The sequence below is a fragment of the Mastigoproctus giganteus genome, chromosome 10 (genome assembly GCF_048544385.1).
Source record: "Mastigoproctus giganteus isolate SK-2022 chromosome 10, ASM4854438v1, whole genome shotgun sequence".
Taxonomy (NCBI): domain Eukaryota; kingdom Metazoa; phylum Arthropoda; class Arachnida; order Uropygi; family Thelyphonidae; genus Mastigoproctus; species Mastigoproctus giganteus.
Window position 1 is genome coordinate 194,055,931 of NC_143584.1, and position 19,677 is coordinate 194,075,607.

General features: G+C 38.2%; 1 protein-coding gene across 1 annotated transcript in view; it reads right to left on the reverse strand.

Moving 5' to 3' along the window:
• LOC150079691 (histone lysine acetyltransferase CREBBP-like) overlaps positions 1 to 19,677 on the reverse strand; it is a 487,331-nt gene that overhangs the window by 161,095 nt on the left and 306,559 nt on the right. The window contains exons 15-16 of the mRNA XM_090384101.1: positions 18,608 to 18,765; positions 10,047 to 10,127 (exon numbers count right to left, since the gene is read on the reverse strand). Of these exons, the coding sequence (XP_090240227.1) occupies positions 10,047 to 10,127; positions 18,608 to 18,765 (239 nt within the window). The remainder of the gene's footprint in view (positions 1 to 10,046; positions 10,128 to 18,607; positions 18,766 to 19,677) is intronic.

Here is a 19,677-nt window from a genome sequence, read left to right on the forward strand (position 1 = left end):
GAAGCGACATGCTTGGGCTAAAATGCATGTTTCATGAACAAAAGAGCAATGGGACACAGTCATCTTTTCTGACAAATCGAAATTCAACCTGCATGGCTCGGATGGGAAGCGATATGTCAGAAGACGAAAATCCAAGGCATACCATCCTGACTGCATAACATCGACTGTTAAAGTTCCCCGCCAGTCAGATGGTCTGGGGATGCATAACAAGAAATGGGTGGGGCGAATTAAGTTTATTAACCGAACGTGAATGCAGAAACCTACACTGCTATCGTGGAGGATAGCAGTGTAGGTTTGTAGGTGAACCCGTTATTAGGGATCACCACACAGACGTCCAAAACTTCATTTTTCAACAGGACTCAGCACCTTGCCACGCAGCAAAATTGGTAAGTTTTATGCTATTTAGATTTAATGATAAGTTTGTCTTCTTGTCTCACAAGGTTTAAAACATACTTACAACAATGTTTTCCCTCGTTTTTCTCCCTTAAGGTGCAGTCATACCTCAGAAATGCTGGCATTAAAGTGTTGGACTGGTCCAGCAACAGTTCAGATTTGAACCCTATTGAAAACTGCTGGTACATAATGTCATCTAAAATTGTTCAAAAGAAGTCAACAAGTAAGATTCTGGTACAGGAGAGCATTGTAGGTACCAGGAAATTGGGCAAAACCGTATATCCAGAAGTTGATTAACTCTATGCCAGATCATTGCAAGGCTGCAATTGTAGCTCGAGGTTGTTGTTATTTGATTTTTAGGAGCATTAGCAACTAAGGCCATATTGCTCCGGGGACATGCAGTGGTCATTCCCTGACCTTTCTGCATCCTCCGTATTGGTGGTCACGGGCTCAAAACCCGGTCTAATCAAGAAGTGTGTGCTATGCACTGCTGCTCCTGCCTACCTGGCTACAGGTGCTGTAGCTCGAGGAGGAACAACAAAATATTGAGGACTTATTTTTCTGATTTACAGTACATAATACTATTACGTTAACTTGTCATTTCAGTTTGTACACATATATGCAATAAAATATATGTTTGGTTGTCACGATTACCATTTGCATGATTTCTTATACAGGTAGCCCTTGTTTTTTGCTGGTCCAATTTGCGCCGATTCGCAATAGCAATGATCACTAACCACGACGGCATTTTATTTATTTATTTTTGATTTTTTTTATAAATTGAAAGTTTAAAATTGTCAGGCAAAATTTATCAGCATAATATTGTGTTATGTATCATGCACTGTTCACGTGATTAGGACAATCTGAGCCAATCGGTAATTAGCGCATTCATATCAGAAACGAGAAAGATTCCCGCTCTCAAAGTAAACACTCATGGATGCAGGTAGTAAAGGTCCATGCAATGAAGCATTCAGTTGGTTGTTTACACAAGTTAGAAATTTATTACGCTAACATTTTTATTAATTGTGCTATTAATAAATTAAATAATAATGATAGTGATAGCTTTGTGCAGTTTTTTCCAATCGTGTTAAAGTTTTTAATTTAATAGAATAAAGACATGCCATGTTTGGTAAAAATAGTTAATTGAATCTTAGTGCAATATTCGGAGGATAGAATCTGGTGAAAGCTGCCCTAATGCATGTAGGGCTATGAATATGCCTCCATCGACTATTACTGCAACTATATGAAGAATGCTAATAAAATAAAACAGAAAAGATGCAAAGCTGAAGGCAAAACTTTTGGTGCCTGGAACCTAACTGTGTGATTTCCAATTGACTCTGTTATATAAGGGTTCCGTTTGCGGCTGCCCTCCCAGGAACCTAACCCCGACATAAATCGAGGGCTACCTGTATTTCCATTAATTACGCATTTTATCCTTTGGAAAGATATATATGGCAATTAGGTATATCAGGTGGAGTCTCTTTATTAGATTTCATTCACAGAGATATATATATCCCATCTAACAAATGCATTTCGAATATTTCTGCAACCCACAGTGCAGCGCAAAACACATTATTCGCAAAATTCACAAGTGATGCAGTTTTTTTGTTGGCCACTGTACATGTTGCAAAATGGTGGAATGCACAACTGCATTCCACCATGTGCACTACTCCTCCACCACCAAAGATAGCCCTGATGCTTCTGACTTCCTTATATCAAACTATTGAAAGAGTGAAGGATGCATTGTCCTTTGCACTTTCAGAGGCCCACTCTGTTTAATACCTGCCTTAAATGAGATACAGCAGGACGCTATAATCATTTTCTTTGAGACTAGCCCAGAGGGATGTAACAAAGTTTCCAATAGAGCTTAAAAGTCAATAAATCCAGGGACCAAAAACTGAATTTTGCAGTAATGTCTTGCAAAAGTTTGTCGTGCTGCTGTTACTCATGGAGAAAGAAATGCCAAGGCAGACTTTGTAAAGGAACCGGACAAAGGCAATAATAGAGAATTTTTTTAATATGAGACAACTAGAAGGAAAGTGATAAACTGTAATGCTCAACTAGAGGCTCTGGTAACATCACTGATGACCATAAATGGATAGCTGATGAGCTGAATTAATTTTTTTTATCAATATTTTCATTAATATTTTCCCCCAATATTTATATATCAGTGCCAGCAATACTGGCTCATATCAGGAACTAGATAACTGTGATTACTGAAAATAGATAACAGAAAGTGTCAATATCTGAATGTGAAAAGATGAGAGCTGATTTGAATCATCTTAATGCAAAGATGCATGCATCTTTGGATTTAAATGTAATCCTGGACTTCAGAAATTTTCAAATGGTTTTACAACTTACAAGGCAGTTCTAAGAGCAAAATGGGTAACTGAATTTAACTTCTGTGGTGGCAGGAAAGATATGCACATAGTATAGGAACATCTGCAGAGGACTGGAGCTACATGAGAACATCATGACTATGTTAAAGGAAAATTATGTTTAACTAAGCTGATAAGATACAAGATGTCACAAAAGAACTGGATAAAAAGAATAATTTGTGCAAAATATTTAGACAGTAGTAAAGGTACTATGGCAGATAAAAGGTTAGTAAGATGACAGAAGATATAATTAAGTTATAAATTTTTTTTTAATTGCTGATATAGCCCCAAGGGGCTGGGGAAATTTACAACTTAATTGTAAATATTTTTGGCAGCCAATATAGCTGCACTATAGTTTTAAGTGGACCCCCCCCCCCCTTTTTTTTTGGACAAGTGTAGGGACATTATTCTGCTATGTGCATATTTGCATCCTACCACTAGCCATCTACTAAATGTCCAATATTCTGAATGAGTTGGGGTGAAGAGTGTGGTACAGAGATTATCATTTCTAATTACCTACCTAATTAATAATACTGAGGGTATATAATCAGGCTTGATATCAAAATTTTCTGATGATAAAAAGATAAATTATTCAATCAGTGTGGAAGAAGGCATTTAAAGTGCAATATTAAGAACTACGATTTTTGGTTGTATAGTAAGAAGGGAAAACTTTCTGTTGAAGAATATAATGGAAGGAAAAACCAAGAAGAGGTGCAGAGGAAGACCTACAACCGGGTAGAAGGATGGGATCAGTGAACTTCTTGGCCTGACACTTTGCAATGCCGCTTGTATAGCACACAATCAATGCAGTTATAGGAATTTGTTGTGGCCACAACAGCTCCTCAGGGATTTGTGACTGGAAGAAGATTCTAAATTTGGGTAATAGTAATCCCTCATTATCTTATTATTGGGAAGATTAAAAAAATCACAGCAGTTAACAATGAAAAATAATTTGAAGTAACTGCGCAATGCAGGATGAAGTTCCATGAATGGTTGATACTCACTGCTAGAACAGAACATGCTGTTTTAGCTATGATGTGCAGGAATTAATGATAGCCGTGTGATAAAGGTTGCATTCCGATGTGTGTATATAACAGCTTGTAGAAAACACTTGACTCCCACAAAGGAATTAAAATAAAGGTCCCACTACTGAGCACTAAGCTGCCCAGCTCAATACTAGAAACTACACTCATGCATCAACACAGTATAGTGGCCAAGGTAGAAGGTACTGGTCCCACAGGAAGTAGCTATTGTGCACAAAAAATAGGTTAAATGGAACCAGAATATGTCCGGTAGGGCAAAAATTAATACTATTCTAGAACTGGCTATTTTTAAAAGGCATGACGGTTGATACTGTTGCACATGGTAGTAATGATATTAAGAATAGGTGAACTGACAACATACTTAACAGGTATAAGAAACGCCCTTAAAGTTAGGAGTGAATTTAAGGGTGACTGGAATTCTGACCGGACAGTAGTGGAGCAAATGATGAAATCTTGTTGATCAATTCAGCCCTGGAAAGAATGAGCAAGGCTCATGAGATAGAATTTTTTTTCAGTATGGTCTGCACTTATTAACAGGATAAAAGGATATTTTTATAGGGATGGGATACACTTAAACAAAGGTGAATTAATATTATGCTGATGCTACTGAAGCAGTGTCAGGTGGATCAAAAAACTGTCTGGAGGGATACAGAGAATAACAGTTTAAGAGCAGCCACAAGCAGAAGTAGCAGAAGTAGTCCTTGGGGTTGTCACAGATATTCTATCAGATATGGCAGACAAGCTGTACTTGCTACCTGGGAGTCTAAAATGCTAATGAAACTGATATTCGGATGACACTCAAGTAAAGGGACCCAATTTCGGCAAAGTCGGGATGGTCTCTGACAGCCAAATTCTCCGCTTGCACCGTCACGATGGTGGGCCTGTTAGGTTTTTTTTTTTTTTTTTTTTTTTGTAGTAGTAGTTGTTGGTGCATCGGCTTCTGTGGCCATAATGCACCTCCCAAGGTTTTTGCAATACTTTGATCCAAGCCTGAGGCGGGATTCGAACCCACGACGTTTGGGTTGCTTAGGTAGGCACTTTACCCACCCAGCTAGCCCGGTCGGCAGGCCTGTTAGTAATCCTGGGTATAACACCATGCAAAAGCACACTGTGGGTGACCACCCAAGTGTGAACCAACGTAGGCAGGGGACGAGGTGTGGCCCCCACACCACATAGAGGAATGCCACCCCTCTGTGTTACCAGGTAATACTAGGCGGTAAATAACTCTAATCGGCTGGTGCAATACCACCAATTGGTGGTATTGCACCAGTTGCTTATTGGAGGCTTGAAGTGGAGGAACTTGTGATTAGTCTAAAGAGCTAAGTTCCGGTCAACCCATCCCCATCTCTTCCATCATGAAGTATGAATGATGACTTTTGAGGTTATGATGGACATCACAGAGAGATCCATCTTCCTTACATTTCGAGGGTACAGCTCAAATAGTGTTCGCAGGCCGGCTGCAAGGCAGTACACCGGACCAAACCTATTCGTAACTCTAGGAGGTTTCCGGATCAGCTAGTGTATATAATCTTGCTAGCTTTACTCTGCCAGACAGTGACTGGAGAGAGTCTGAGTAGTGTGTATGTGGGGGGGGGGCATTGTTGAGGCCACGTTATGTCAAGGCTCTAGGTATATTCTCACCATGAGTACACCATATCCAAAAATTTCATGACTTCATACAGCATGTACCCACACTTTTTCTTACTATTAAATATACCATGAATTGTCAAACTAAATAGAGAAAGCTCATCTGCAAAAAGATCTAAACCTCCCAAACACTTCCTAGTTCATCTCAAAAATATACGTGGTCTCAGTTCTAATCTCAACAATGTCCATTTCCACTTGCAGTCTGCCAAACCCCATGTACTTTTTCTGACAGAATCTCAGTTATCGGTTGATTCAACTACTACTCATCTCAGTTGCCCAAATTATTCACTATATGATTCTCAAAGGTGGTACTTGTGCATATGTCTGTTCCGATAGTCTCTGTCAGAGACTTGGTAAGTTGGAATCCCCTCTTTCTTAAAATCTCTACCTCATTCTGTCAAATTAATCTGTTGTCTCTACCTTTTTTCCCAATTCCACTAATCACTTGGATCTCTTTGACTTCCTCTCTTTGCAACTTGACTATCTCCAGTCCAACTTTCCTAACAGTGAGGTAATTTTCCTTGGTGATTTTAATGTTCACAACTCCAGCTGGCTTCCGTTTTCTAGTCACACCAACTCAGCTGGTCGAGATGCTGAGGCTTTTGCAATTATTAATGACCTCCACAGATTATTCATTTACCTACAAGAATACCAGACAATCCTAACCATACAGCCAACACACTATCTTTTTCTCAAAAACAACCCTTCTAAATATACAGTCAAAGTGAGTGGTTCTTTAGGCACCTCAGATCACAACTTGGTGATTGTTTCTTCTCCAATGGAGCCTTTATCTCGTGACTATTACCAACCTTGTGTTGTTAGGCATTACAAGAATGCAAAATGGGTTGACCTGCAAGATTTCTTTTCTTCTTTTCCTTGGTCGGATCACTGTTTCCAAACTTCTGATGTCAATGTTTGTCCAGATCGTGTCAGTGAAATTATCCTTGTAGGAATGGAATCCTTTATTCCACATTGCACTTTAAAATCTTGTCCTTTATCTAAACCTTGGTTTTCCAATAAATTTGCTAAGGCTGTTCAAGAGAAGAATGTTGTTTGTCATAATTGGCTTGTTTCCAATTCTTGTTTCATTTTCAACCTACACCAAAGCTCGCAACAATTGTAAAACAATTATTAATCAGTCCAAACTAGATTTTGAACAGGTTAAGAGTAGAAAACTTGCTTTTTGTCCTAATAGTAGCCAAGCATTCTGGTCTCTTGCCAAAGCTATTGGCTGAAACTTTTGCCAATCTCTGTTCCCACGTCTGCCAAAACCACATTGTTCTGTTGTCACTTCAGCCAAGGATAAAACTGACCTGCTAGCATCCCATTTTCTTCCAACCCATGTATTAATGATCTTGGTAGAACATCTCCCACCATTCCCAACACGCTCCATTCAATGCCTCCCGTGATCTTCCGTCAAAAGAACTTCAGAAGGATTTTGACCACTCCTGATGCTAAGAAAGCTCCAGATCTTAATGGTATTTCTCCACTTGTTCTCAAAACCTATGCTCCTGAACTTACTTCCGTTCTTTGTCACTTTTTTTTTTTTTTTTCAATTTCTTATTCCAAAGGCGTTTTTACTTCTGCTTGGAAATTTGCTCATATCCAGCCAGTTCCTAAAAAGGGGTGACAAATCCCTCCCATCCAATTATTGTCCCATTGCAATTAATTCTACTCTTTCTAAAGTAATGGAGAAATCAATTAACAGCCAACTCTTAAACTGTCTAGAAACCTTCAGTCTGATCAACGATCACCAGTATAGATTCTGTCAGTGTTGATCCACTGGTGATAGTCTGGCTTATGTTACCCATTTATGGACAAATCAAATGGAAAGGTTCGGTGAAACACAAGTTGCTCTTGACATCTCAAAGGCTTTCAATCGTGTTTGCCATAATGGTCTTCTAAACAGGCTTCTATCTTATGGTTTGCCAACTGTTTTTTGTAATTGGTGATCCAGTTTTCTCTGATCACTCACTGAGGGTGATGGCAGATGGATCTTTGTCTAACTTCTAATGCTGGTGTCCCCTCAAGGTTCAGTTCTTTCCCCCAACTATTTTCCTCTTGTATATTAATGACCTTCCATTGACTGGAAATTCTATCCATAGTTTTGCCAATGATAGCACATTGCATTCCACTTTCCATTTTGAGAAACCTTGCCCTGCTCAGTCAGCTTCAACTTCTTGAATATCCACTGCCAATTCCTTAAATGCCGATCATCCAGTAATTCTCCAGTGTGGCAAAGACAACTTAGTTTATTTCAATCCTTCTAAAACTCAGTCTTGTCTTATGTCTTGCAAAAAGGATTCTTCTGCTGTTTGTTGTTTGTTTGTTTATTTGGTTTTTAGGAGGATTAGCAACTAAGGCCATATTGCTCGGGGATACGCGGTGGTCATTCCCTGACCTTTCCGCATCCTCTGTATTTGGTGGTGACGGGCTCGAACCCTGGTTTAATCAAGAAGCGTGTGCTACGCACTGCTGCTCCTGCCCACCTGGCTACGGAGGCGCCGATTCTTCTGCTCCTATGCTTATCTTTGGTGACACTCCGATTTCTAGGCAAGATGATATATCTCTTTTGGGTGTTACCCTGACTTCTAATCTCTCTTGGCACAAGCACATTTCAAATACTGCTTCCTCTGCATCTAAAAAATTTGGTTTTCTCTTTCCCTCTCGGTGTTACTTTTCTTCCAAACAGCTGTTCACTCTGTACAAATCACAAATTCGCTCTACCATGAAATATTGTTCCCACATCTGGGGTGGTGCTCCCAAAACCTCTCTCAGGGTTGTAGATTCCACTCAGAAGATGGCAGTTAGATTAATTAATGACTCATCTCTAACAGAGTCTCACCACTCGCTGTGTCATAGACGCACTGTTTCCTTTTCTACAGATACTTCCATGTGCACTGTTCTTCTGAATTGGTTTCTACAATTTTCACTCTGTTTCAAAACAGTCTGAACACGTGCCACCACTAGCCAATATCAAACTCACAGAATCAACTAATATTTTATTAACTAAAGGGTAATTAACTGTTAGAACTAATCATCACCTGAACATGTAGAATTAGATCCTCTGTAAATTTATGGAAGGATTGGAGAGATACCTGTACGAGACCAGCCAAATGGCTTTCTTTTTTCAGTCTGATGCTAAATAAGCCTGGCTTCCTTGCATTCATTTGAATTTATTAATACAAATATAAATTTATTAGATTTGGCCTTCTTATGCTTTAGGGGTAAATTTTCATGGGTAACAATAATACTTGACAAATGCATAAATTCAAACTTAACTTAACCTATCAATTAGGTCAACCAAAAGGTCCATTAATAATTGTAGACCAGTGATTCTACCAGTTTGTTATTTGGTTTTTAGGGGCATTAGCAACTAAGGCCATATTGCTCCAGGATATGCGGTGGTCATTCCCTGACCTTTCCGCATCCTCCGTATTTGGTGGTGACGGGCTCGAACCCCGGTCTAATCAAGAAGCGTGTGCTACGCACTGCTGCTCCTTCCCACCTGGCTACGGAGGCACCGATTCTACCAGAGGAATGGAATCTACATCTCATTGTTCACAAAGTTCCACCCATCACAAATACATTACTCATGCTAATGTTGTTGTTGTTTTGGTTTTTGGGAGCATTAGCAACTAAGGCCATATTGCTCCACTCATGCTAATACACCCTCCTCTCCTTGAATGTAAGGTTATCATTCGGGACTTCAACTAAGGGGGATGGTAATCACACCTAGATTTCAAAGTAAAATCTTTCATCTTTTCCTTAAATTATTTTTTTGAAGACTACTATCTTCATTCTCTTCCAACTGTTACTTCAGTCTCAAAATGTTTCTTCTACCTGAAGTGATGCAATGGAATCCTCAGAGTATAAACGGTCCCACGAAGTGCTTCTCTTTACCTCATCTGAAGAAGGATGGACTTTTCTGAAAAGCAGTATCTTGATTTGGATTGACTACTTAGTTTTCCAGCATTATGGTGATTATGAGGTTAAACTAGTCCAAGTGTTCTCATTCCTATGGTTTACATTACATATTTAGAAAGGTTTTAAGAGTCCCATTTAATGGCTGGGATAGATGTTGCTTTGAAATCCAGGTATGCTTAGTTATGTTTTTCTAGTCAGTTTCATTTTAGAGTAACATGGTATATATATATATTTATTTTAATTTTCCATTATGGTCCATACATTCCAAATTTTTTTTTGATAAGACTTATGTATTTCAAGAAGTTAGTTCTTTTCAAAGTATTAAATTGTGCACATATTTATCCTATGCATCTGATGGGTATGAACAAGTTTAACTTTGGGTTTTTACAAGTCAAAGTGTTGTTAGCAGCTTTTGAGAAATCAAGTAAATTGTCTTTTTAATGTTTTAATGTGTGCATTTGTTTCACTTTACATACCTAGTGGGTTTCAGAACAGAAACATCTGCTCAAGTCATTAGGGTAAAACTTCCCTACAAAGTGCTTCCACAAGCTAAAATGTGTTGTGACAACAATTGAAAATAACAAAGCAATAGCTGATAAAAATTATACAAACTGAATTTTATAAATAGTAATAAACATGATCTAAAAGAAAACCTCACGTTTGTGGTTGCGTTGGATCATCTCCAAGTGTCACAGCATCACCAGGTATTTCGGAAAAACACTTCTGACAATATGTGTACCTGTCAGAGAGAAAAAAAATTGCATATATTAGGAAAAGGTACTTATAAGTTACCTGTTATATGAGATTAGATGGTATTAAAAACTGAAATTTGGCAAAAGACAAGAACTGGCCACATTCTCATCTTGAATCATGAAGGTTATGAGATTTGCAGTCAATGTAATAAGGTTAAAAATAGTATCAAGATGGCATGAGATAAAAATCTGATAAACTATGAAAGAACAATGGATTCATCAATTATTTAAAATATCCTGAAAGAGGCCTCTGAGGTCGGGAAAACTCATGTCTAAAAATATATATAAATTCATACACCGACCATTGAATAAAATTTAAAATTTAATATGACTACAATCTTTACACAAAAATATTTACAATAAACTATTGCGGAATGCTAAAAACTGTAATAAAAGATCATTTACAATAAAATTTGCTAAAATATAAAACATTAAAAGCGCTAAAAACCTGAAGCTTTCAGGAGCGTCAGCTCCCTTCTTCAACAGTGAAATGACTTCCTGCAACATCTCCTTAAGTAGCAGGAACGGCGAGTCAATAAACTGGTACAATCCTGGTTGAACACGGAGAAGATTTCCAAGGAGACTTACTGGTCATTACACACTACAGGTAGTCAACTCCCGCGATTCTACGGACTGCCAAAAATTCATAAGGCAGAAGTGCCCTTGAGACCTATAGTTTAATTAATAGGGAGTCCTTCCTATGCGCTATCAGGGTACTTCGCTAAATTAATTGCAACCATAGTGGGGCAGTCCGAATATGTTGTTAAAGACAGTAGAGAGTTTGTGAATTTTGTGGGGAATTTGACTATAAATGATGATGAGAGCATGATCTCTTTTGACGTTATATCTTTATTTATATGTATTCCTATTAGTCATGCAGTATATTGTGTAAAAATGGCATTGACCAGGGATGCCTCCCTTGGTAATAGATCACTTCTCGGTGTGGAAGACATTTACACCGGGGTAGAATTATGTCTAGCTAGTACTACCATGTTGTTTCAAGAAACTATGTATAAGCAGGTTCGCGGTACTGCCATGGGTTCACCCATTAGTGCCACCGTGGCCAATTTGGCCATGGAGGAGTTGGAAAGTAGGGTTTTTAGTGGGTGTTCGTTTCCTATTAGGAACTGGAGAAGATATGTTGATGATACCTTTGCCCAGGTCCAGAAGGGGAGGGAGGATGATGCCGTTTGCTGGCTTAATAGCTTCTCCCAATTTATACAATTCACCTCAGAGGTGGAAACGGGTGGTACCCTGTCATTTTTGGATGTATTGATCTCCAGGGTGGGTTTTAGACTTAAGACGTCAGTTTTTAAAAAACCCATGTGTAGAGGTCAATACACCCATTTCAATTCAGCACAAGCTGGACAATATAAGAATAGTGTAGCAAAAGCTTTATTTGACAGAGTAAGATCACACTGTACCACTTCTGAGGATAAAGAAAAAGAAATTAATCGTGTCACGGCAGAACTTAGAAGGTGCGGATACCCCCAGAGGATCCTGGATAGATATAGTAGAGGAGTGTCCGAACGTAGGGAGTCGTTCGTTCCGGTAGCCACTGCATACATCCCCTACTATCCAGGCCTTACTGAACATCTGGCAAGAATTTTACGGGGTTATGGGACACGCTGTGTACAGCTTCCTGGGCGGAGGCTGTGCACAGCTGTGTCTCAGGTCAAAGACCACATACCAAAAGATCTTAGTAGTGGAGTGGTTTATAGAATAGAATGCCCGGATTGTGGGGAGTGTTATGTGGGGGAAACAAAACGACGGCTCAGGGATCGTCTGGGGGAACATTTAAATGCCATAAGAACCGCTGAATACAACAAGTCTGCTGTGGCCGAACATTTTTGGGAGAAGCAGCATCAAATCTCCCCGGAGGACGCTATTATTTTGGATCGTGCACATGGATACTGGGAGCGTAAATGGCTCGAAGGTTTACGGATTAGTTCATCCAGTTGGAATACCATCAATAGAGATAGAGGTATAAGTATTAATCCTATCTTTGAAACAATTATATTAAGGTCGGATGAACGATTTTCTTTGCCACGTTCCCGAGACATTTCCGCTTCCAGTTCTGACCATGTGCCGATTGAACCACGTGGAGAAATACCACGTGTGGAGGTACCGTGAGCTTGCTACTTAAGGAGATGTTGCAGGAAGTCATATCACTATTGAAGAAGGGAGCTGACGCTCCCAAAAGCTTCAGGTTTTTAGCGCTTTTAATGTTTTATATTTTAGCAAATTTTATTGTAAATGATCTTTTATTACAGTTTTAAGCATTCCGCAATAGTTTATTGTAGATATTTTTGTGTAAAGATTGTAGTCATATTAAATTTTATTCAATGGTCGGTGCATGAATTTATATATATTTTTAGACAATTATTTAACACACACACACACACACACACACACACACACACACACACACACACACACACACACACACACACACTGAAAGAAAAGAATAAACCTATTATGCAGAGTGAATAAATTAATTTGAATAAATTAATTTATTTCTAATTCTGGTTACAGATGGCTGAAATATATATATATATATATATATATATATATATTTTTTTTTTTTTATTATATTTTTTTTTTTATCTGGTATCACATAGTATGCAGATACAAATCCTATGCTGTTTCCTCATTACAAATCGGAAGAATGGGCATAAGTTATTCTTAAACTTTTCATAATTGAGTGTGCCATGTGGTGCAGGTCCCACATAGTGAATCTGATAGCAGAAAGCAAGAAACACAGACGTGTATCTTGCAATATCTGAAAGCTCTTACACACAATTAACCCCTGAAGAGTGGTACGCATTTCAACAAGATAGGGCCACTTGTCATACGTCCCACAGAGAACCGGCTCAAATTCATGAAGCCTTTTCAGACAGAACTGTCAGCAAAGATTTATGGCCCAAATGTTCCCCAGACCTGTCTATATGTGATTTTTACCTTTGGGGCTACCTTAAGGGAAAAGTTTGAGATGAACCCGCACACTCTATAAGAATTACAGGAGAACATTCATACTGCTATTTCGGGCATCGATGGTACAGTGTTGCAGAGAGTTTGCCAAAACATGCTGACATGGGCTCAGCACTGTCTTGCGACCAAAGGAGGTCATTTCCATCATCATGTTTAATGGCTGGTAATGTACTGTACACTTACCCACTTGAGCATGCATCGTATTGTAGTTTCATTGACAGGGCTACTTCTTCGTGACTCACCCTGTATTTTTTGATGCACATTTCATAATGTAATTGTCTAGTTTTAAATAGGTCCAAGGGCTTGTGTACAAATTTTATAGATTGAAACAAACTCCTTTACTAATTGAACCTGTTAATTATAAATTTAGAGTTTATAATTATAAACTATTAGTTATAATTTTTATTAATTAATTGTTATTTATAATTTAAATAATAATTAAAAAATAAAATAATTCTAATAAAGGTGAGGTACTTTCAGGTTTAATAATGACATCTATAAACATACGGGTTCCCTATGGGTTTGGTTTATCAGCCCGTCTTTCTAAAATTTATTTAGCTGCCAATGAAAATGAAATTTTAGATCGTTTCACATCGAACATCAAATTATTCATACGTTATGCTGATGAAATTTTGTTAGTTCCTGACCAAACTACCATTAATAATCTCTTAAATAAAATTTAATTACATACATGATAGATTTAAAAATTAACGTTAACATACAAAGGGTACTAGGAAAGTTTTGCAATATGACGCAACAATGAATCACAGGAAGCTGCTTGTTGCTGCATGTTCATACGTGCATAGTAGCCGCTGCGCCAAGTCGATGGGCTCAGTTATTCATTAGTAGTGAGAGTGTAAAGTGCTTGCGATGGCATCGTGGTCACAAAATGAGATAAGGACAGTTTTGCGGTATAATTTCGTGCGTGGTTTAACCATAGACCAGTGCTTAGAAGAAATGACTCTTGCACTAGATGATGATTGTCCACATCGTACAACGATATTCAGGTGGTATAGAGAATTCCAAAGGGGAAATTTCACTCTGGAGGATTCTGAGAGGCCGGGAAGGCCACGAACGTCAGTTACGGAGGAAAACGTTACTGCTGCGAGGAAAATGCTTGACGAAAACAGGCGAGTGACCTACCAACAGATAGAGGATACTTTGGGCCTAAATGCACCAGCAATTCGTTCGATTCTGCAAGATCATTTGCACGTGAAGAAACTTTGTTCTCTCTGGGTGCCGCATCAACTGACTGAAGAGCAGATGACACGACGTGTGACTTGGTGCCGGGAGATGTTAAAAAAGTTTGATAAGGGACAATCTCGGTATGTGAACAACATCGTGACAGGTGACGAGACTTGGCTGTACTATTACGATCTGCCGACCAAGGCTCAAAACAAAGTTTGGGTCTTTGATGATGACGACACACCCGTAATTGTCAGAAAATCCCGATCTGTAAAGAAGAAAATGATAGCTGTATTTTTCAAATCGAGTGGAATTGTGGAACGTGTCGTTTTGGACATGCAGAAGACAGTCACAGCTAAGTGGTATACTGAACAATGCCTGCCTAAAGTCATTGGATCTATGAAGAACCTGCGGCCAAAGTCAAGAATGGACACCTGGTACCTCCATCACGATAATGCCAGCTTACCGCGCCAAAGCCTGCACCGAATATTTGACCACGACAGGACTGAAACTTCTCGAGCACCCTCCCTACAGGCCAGACCTTGCTCCCTGCGACTTTGCACTGTTCCCACATGTGAAAATGAAGCTAAAAGGGAGGTGGTTTTCCAGTGATGAGGACCTTCTACGGGCTTGGGACAACGAGTGTGCTTTACTCCCTAGTGAAACTTGGCAGAACTGGTTTAAAGATTGGTTTCGGAGGATGGAGAGGTGTATTGAATGTAGAGGAAATTACTTTGAAAAAATTAAATAAACAAAGCTGTATTGCAAAACTTTCCTAGTACCCTTTGTATACAAATGTAATCAACACTTTTTATAAATCTTTCACTTCGAAAAAAGTTAGCATTACTAGAAGCATATGATGCACGAAGGCAAGCTCTTAACAGCATCAGCAAAAAAAAAAATTCACAATTCACACATCCATTTGCTCTAAAAGTTTATCCAGTTCTTCCTTGAATTTATTTAAGCTATCAACTTCCACAACAGATGGAAGCTTGTCCCAGCAATCAACCACCCGCTGGCTAAAGGCAAATTTCTGCATGTCTATTCTACAACCGCCTTTTGCAATTTGAATTTATGCCCCATCAGGTTCATAATCTGAGCAACAGGAAGAATCCATCAGCATTGAGACTGCTCATACACCTCAATCAGATCACCTCACTGGTGTCTAAGTCTCCACACACTGCAATTTGCAGAACTTAAGCCTTTCTTGGTAAGAGGACCCCTTCATTCTCCTTGTCAATCTTGTTTCCCCTTCTCTGTACTCGTTCTAACAAATCTAAATCCTTCCTAAAATGAGGCCTCCAGCCTGCCTTATATAAAGGATTAACCAGCTCATTATCCCTACTAACAAAATTCCTGTATTTCATAGACAAGATCCCACGACCTGCTCTGCCAGTCTGTCTGTCTGTCTGCACTGCTCAGAAAACTCCATATCTGATGCCACAATTACCCCCAGTTCTTTTTCATTCTCTACCACCCTGGGTGTAGTACCACACAGTTGGTATGTTTCTCTGGGGTTACTTCTATCCATGTTTAGTACTTTGTTATTTGTCAATGTTAAACTTGATTTGCCAGTTCTCAGCCCATCTGCCAAACTTTTCCAGATCCTGTTGCAGTAGCATACTGTCATTATTGTCATCAACAACCCTGTCAAACTTTCTATCATCTGCAAACTTGGACATTAAGCTTGATATACCTTCATCAATATCATTGATAAATATACAAAACAACAATGGCCCAACACCGAACCCTGGGTGAGTCCACATTAGCCCACGAAGAGCAGTGTCCGTTGATTAGCACTCTGTCTTCTCCCACTAAACCATTCATTTATCCATTGTAGTAACTTGCCCTTAATGCCATACTGCTCCAATTTGTACAACAGTCTTCAATGTGTAACAGTATCAAAAGCTTTCTTGAAATCCAAGCACATGATATCAAAATTATTTTTGCACCCAGTTTATTTGTAACCACAACATAGTATCCAATCAAATTGGTCAGACAAGACTTCCCATTAGCTAACTCATGCTGTGTCTGAATTATTACTGCAGTCTTGTCCAGATCATCCTACAATGCTTCTTTAACCAGTGACTCCATTATTTTGCCTGGAATAGACATTAAACAAACAGGTCTGTAATTACTCACTCCACCCTTTGATCCTCCTTTGTGAATTGGGGATATATTTGCATATCTCCAGTCCATGGGATCTCCCTTGCATCCAAGGATGCTCTTATAATTATGGCTAAGAGCTTGCTTACTTTATTTGCTGCCTCCTTTAATATAACTGGATAGATCCCATCCACCCTAGGTGCCTTTCTTATGTTTAACTTCAACAATTTCTCCTCCACTTTACTCTCAGTTATTACAATATCATTAATCTTCCTGTTTGAATTTAATAAGCATCTGTCCTCCACATCCCTACAGAATTCCTTATATGAATGTAAATGCAAAATACTCATTCAGTTTGTCACTATCTGACCAAGATCATCAACAGTCAAACCATCAATATCAAGGGACCAACCTGATTCATGTCCTTCCTTCTAGAGTTTATATAAGTAAGGAAGTCTTTGCCAAAGATTTCTCGCAATCTGCCTTCGTTTGCCTAACCTCTTGTGACTTAATTACAGACTAGCTTATGTCTATCATAGGCTTCTGTGTCACCTAATAATTTATATGCATCCCGTGCATTTTTCTTCTCTATCATGAGTCATTAGTTCATCTAAAATCCATTTAGGCCTAAATCTCAAACAGTATTCTTAGTTGGTATGAAAAGACTAATAGCTTCCAAGATTAATTCTTTGAATGTTTCCCATTTAGAATTTGCTGTTGGTAACATCATCAGTTGGTCCCACTGTATAGAATTTAAAAACTGTCTGAGACCACTGTAAACTCCTTTACGAAAGCAAAAACCCTTTCCTTTACACCCATGATGCTAATTATATCTTTAAGTAAATCCCACATCAGTACATTGTGATCACTGCCACCTAGTGGTTTCTTTATCTGCAAATTCTTAATGCCCAAATTATCACTGCTGATAATCAGATCAAGAGTATTATTCCCTCTGGTTGCCTCTCAAACATGCTGCTGTAAAAACAATCATCCAATAAATCCACAAAAGTCTGACTAGTGTGCCAACCTACAAGTTCCAGTCAATATCAGGGAAGTTAAAACCCCCAATATAAGACATTCTAATTTACTGGCCCACTATTTCTCTGTACAATTGTTTGTTGTATTAATCAGGGTCACTTGGCCTATAACTCACTCCTACTCTCAATTTTCGCTTTCCCAGTGCTTATGTAACCCGGATGCATTTCCTCAGATTTTGTGTTTCTTAAATAACAGCATATCCCCTCTTTCCTTCCTATTCTGTACACAATGTACTTACCAAATTAAAATTCGGCACTGCTTATATCTGTGTGACACCATGTCTCAACAATATCTTGATCAAGACATCAATACCTTTTATGTCTTGATCAGCACTTCAAATTCATCAAATTTATTTGCTATACTTCTAGCATTGGTGTACATGCAAATATACATGCACCTGTTCTTACTCTTTTTTTTTTTTTTTAACCCTAACACAGCCGATGTAAAGAATAATGATAAACAGTTAAACAATAATGATAAACAACACAAAGTCATACTTCCATACCACAGTCAATTATAGAAATAGTTGTTGATCTAATTATTCTGCAACAATAAATTACACATCAGCAATCAATTACTCTGCAGTAAATTTTTTAGTAAATCTTAAGATTTCTTAAGAAAGGTTTTCCTATTTTCAATTCCTAAACATTCGCGGGTATGCATGCAAGTTTTTACCTGGCTAGATATGATTAATAAACTTCATATTTACCATGTATGTTAGATTTTCTCATAAGTTTTTCTTATTCAGTAATTTATTGGGCCAAATGGATGGCAATCCAGTGTAACAGAAATAAGGTGAGTCAAACTGTGACTGTTAATAAAATGTGATATGTTCATCATGTTTTTCCTTTTAGATTGGGACCTCCCCCCAATAATGGGTTCACTCAAATCTTTTGATTATTACTTTAATGATTGTAAAAGATTAGTTACTAAAAAATGATAGCTCCACTTAATGGTTTAAAAGAACCAGTCTTATTTGTGCCACATTATATATGCAAAAGATCAGTTACTTAACTGACAATTTTTAATGCAGTCATTTGACCACTCTGGTAAACTTTAGAGATATTTTATACAGAGATGTCTTAGGATAATTTGTCACACAACCATGTCTAATAATAATAATATATAATTAAACATGCATACTAACCTATTCTGGTAACTCCAATATTTGGCATCCCTTGGAATAGTACACAATTGTTTTCCATAACAGCATAATACTTGGGGCTGGAAGACATATTTGCGACCACAACAATATCCCAATGACTGCATGACTGGGTCAATTTCTTGTTCAAATACTTCTGCTAACTGTATGAAAAATAACAGTTAATTTATATAAAAGTAAAAAAACTGATATGAAATGATTGGGCTATCTGAACTCAATTTTGCTATTAAAAGGGAAAAAAATTCAAACAGCTATCAAAAATCCATTATAGTAATGTCAAAAGAGAAAGAGTTAGTATTACACCATGATGTTCCCAAAAAACTGACAGTATCACCTTGCCAGCACTTGGCTGCACCATTGCTTGGGGGGGGTTCTGCATGCTTCCATTGTTTTGACATTTTAGTTTCAAGATCATAGCGATTGGTCCAAGTTTTATCCATGGTGATTACCTGTGAAAAACTTCTCCACTTGATTGTCCTGGCATATCGATAACATTTCTTGTGCACATTGTGTCCTTTCCTTCTGGTATGGGATCAGAAGTCCAGAAACCCATCTGGTGGACACTTTTCTCATATACAACTGTTTATGCATGTTCTCCACAGACCCGAACTAATTTATAGCTCTGGAGTGGAGCTAGTTCTTTGATACTAATATGCCAATCTTCTAGGATTAATGTCTCAATTTTTCAACACTCTTCTGTTACAGCAGTTGATTGGCATTCTGGGAATTCTTCATTATGCACTGAGATTCTTCCACATTTGAACTGTTTATATCAATGTACAACAACATTAAACTGGTAAGTCTTCTCCATAAACAACGACCATTTCTTCATGAATTGTTTTGGGTGTTTTCCCAAAGAAAGAAGAACTGAATCACTGATCCCAAAGAAAGAGGAATGGAATCACTGATCTTTATTCCACTTTATTGATTCACTTCATTCAGCGCTGCAAAGAGAAAAAAATAAAATAAAAAACTGTCAGATCAAAACCAAAAATCTGTGTGGATGCTACAGAGATCAAGTTATCAAACAAACGTGTTAATGAGATCCTTATCCA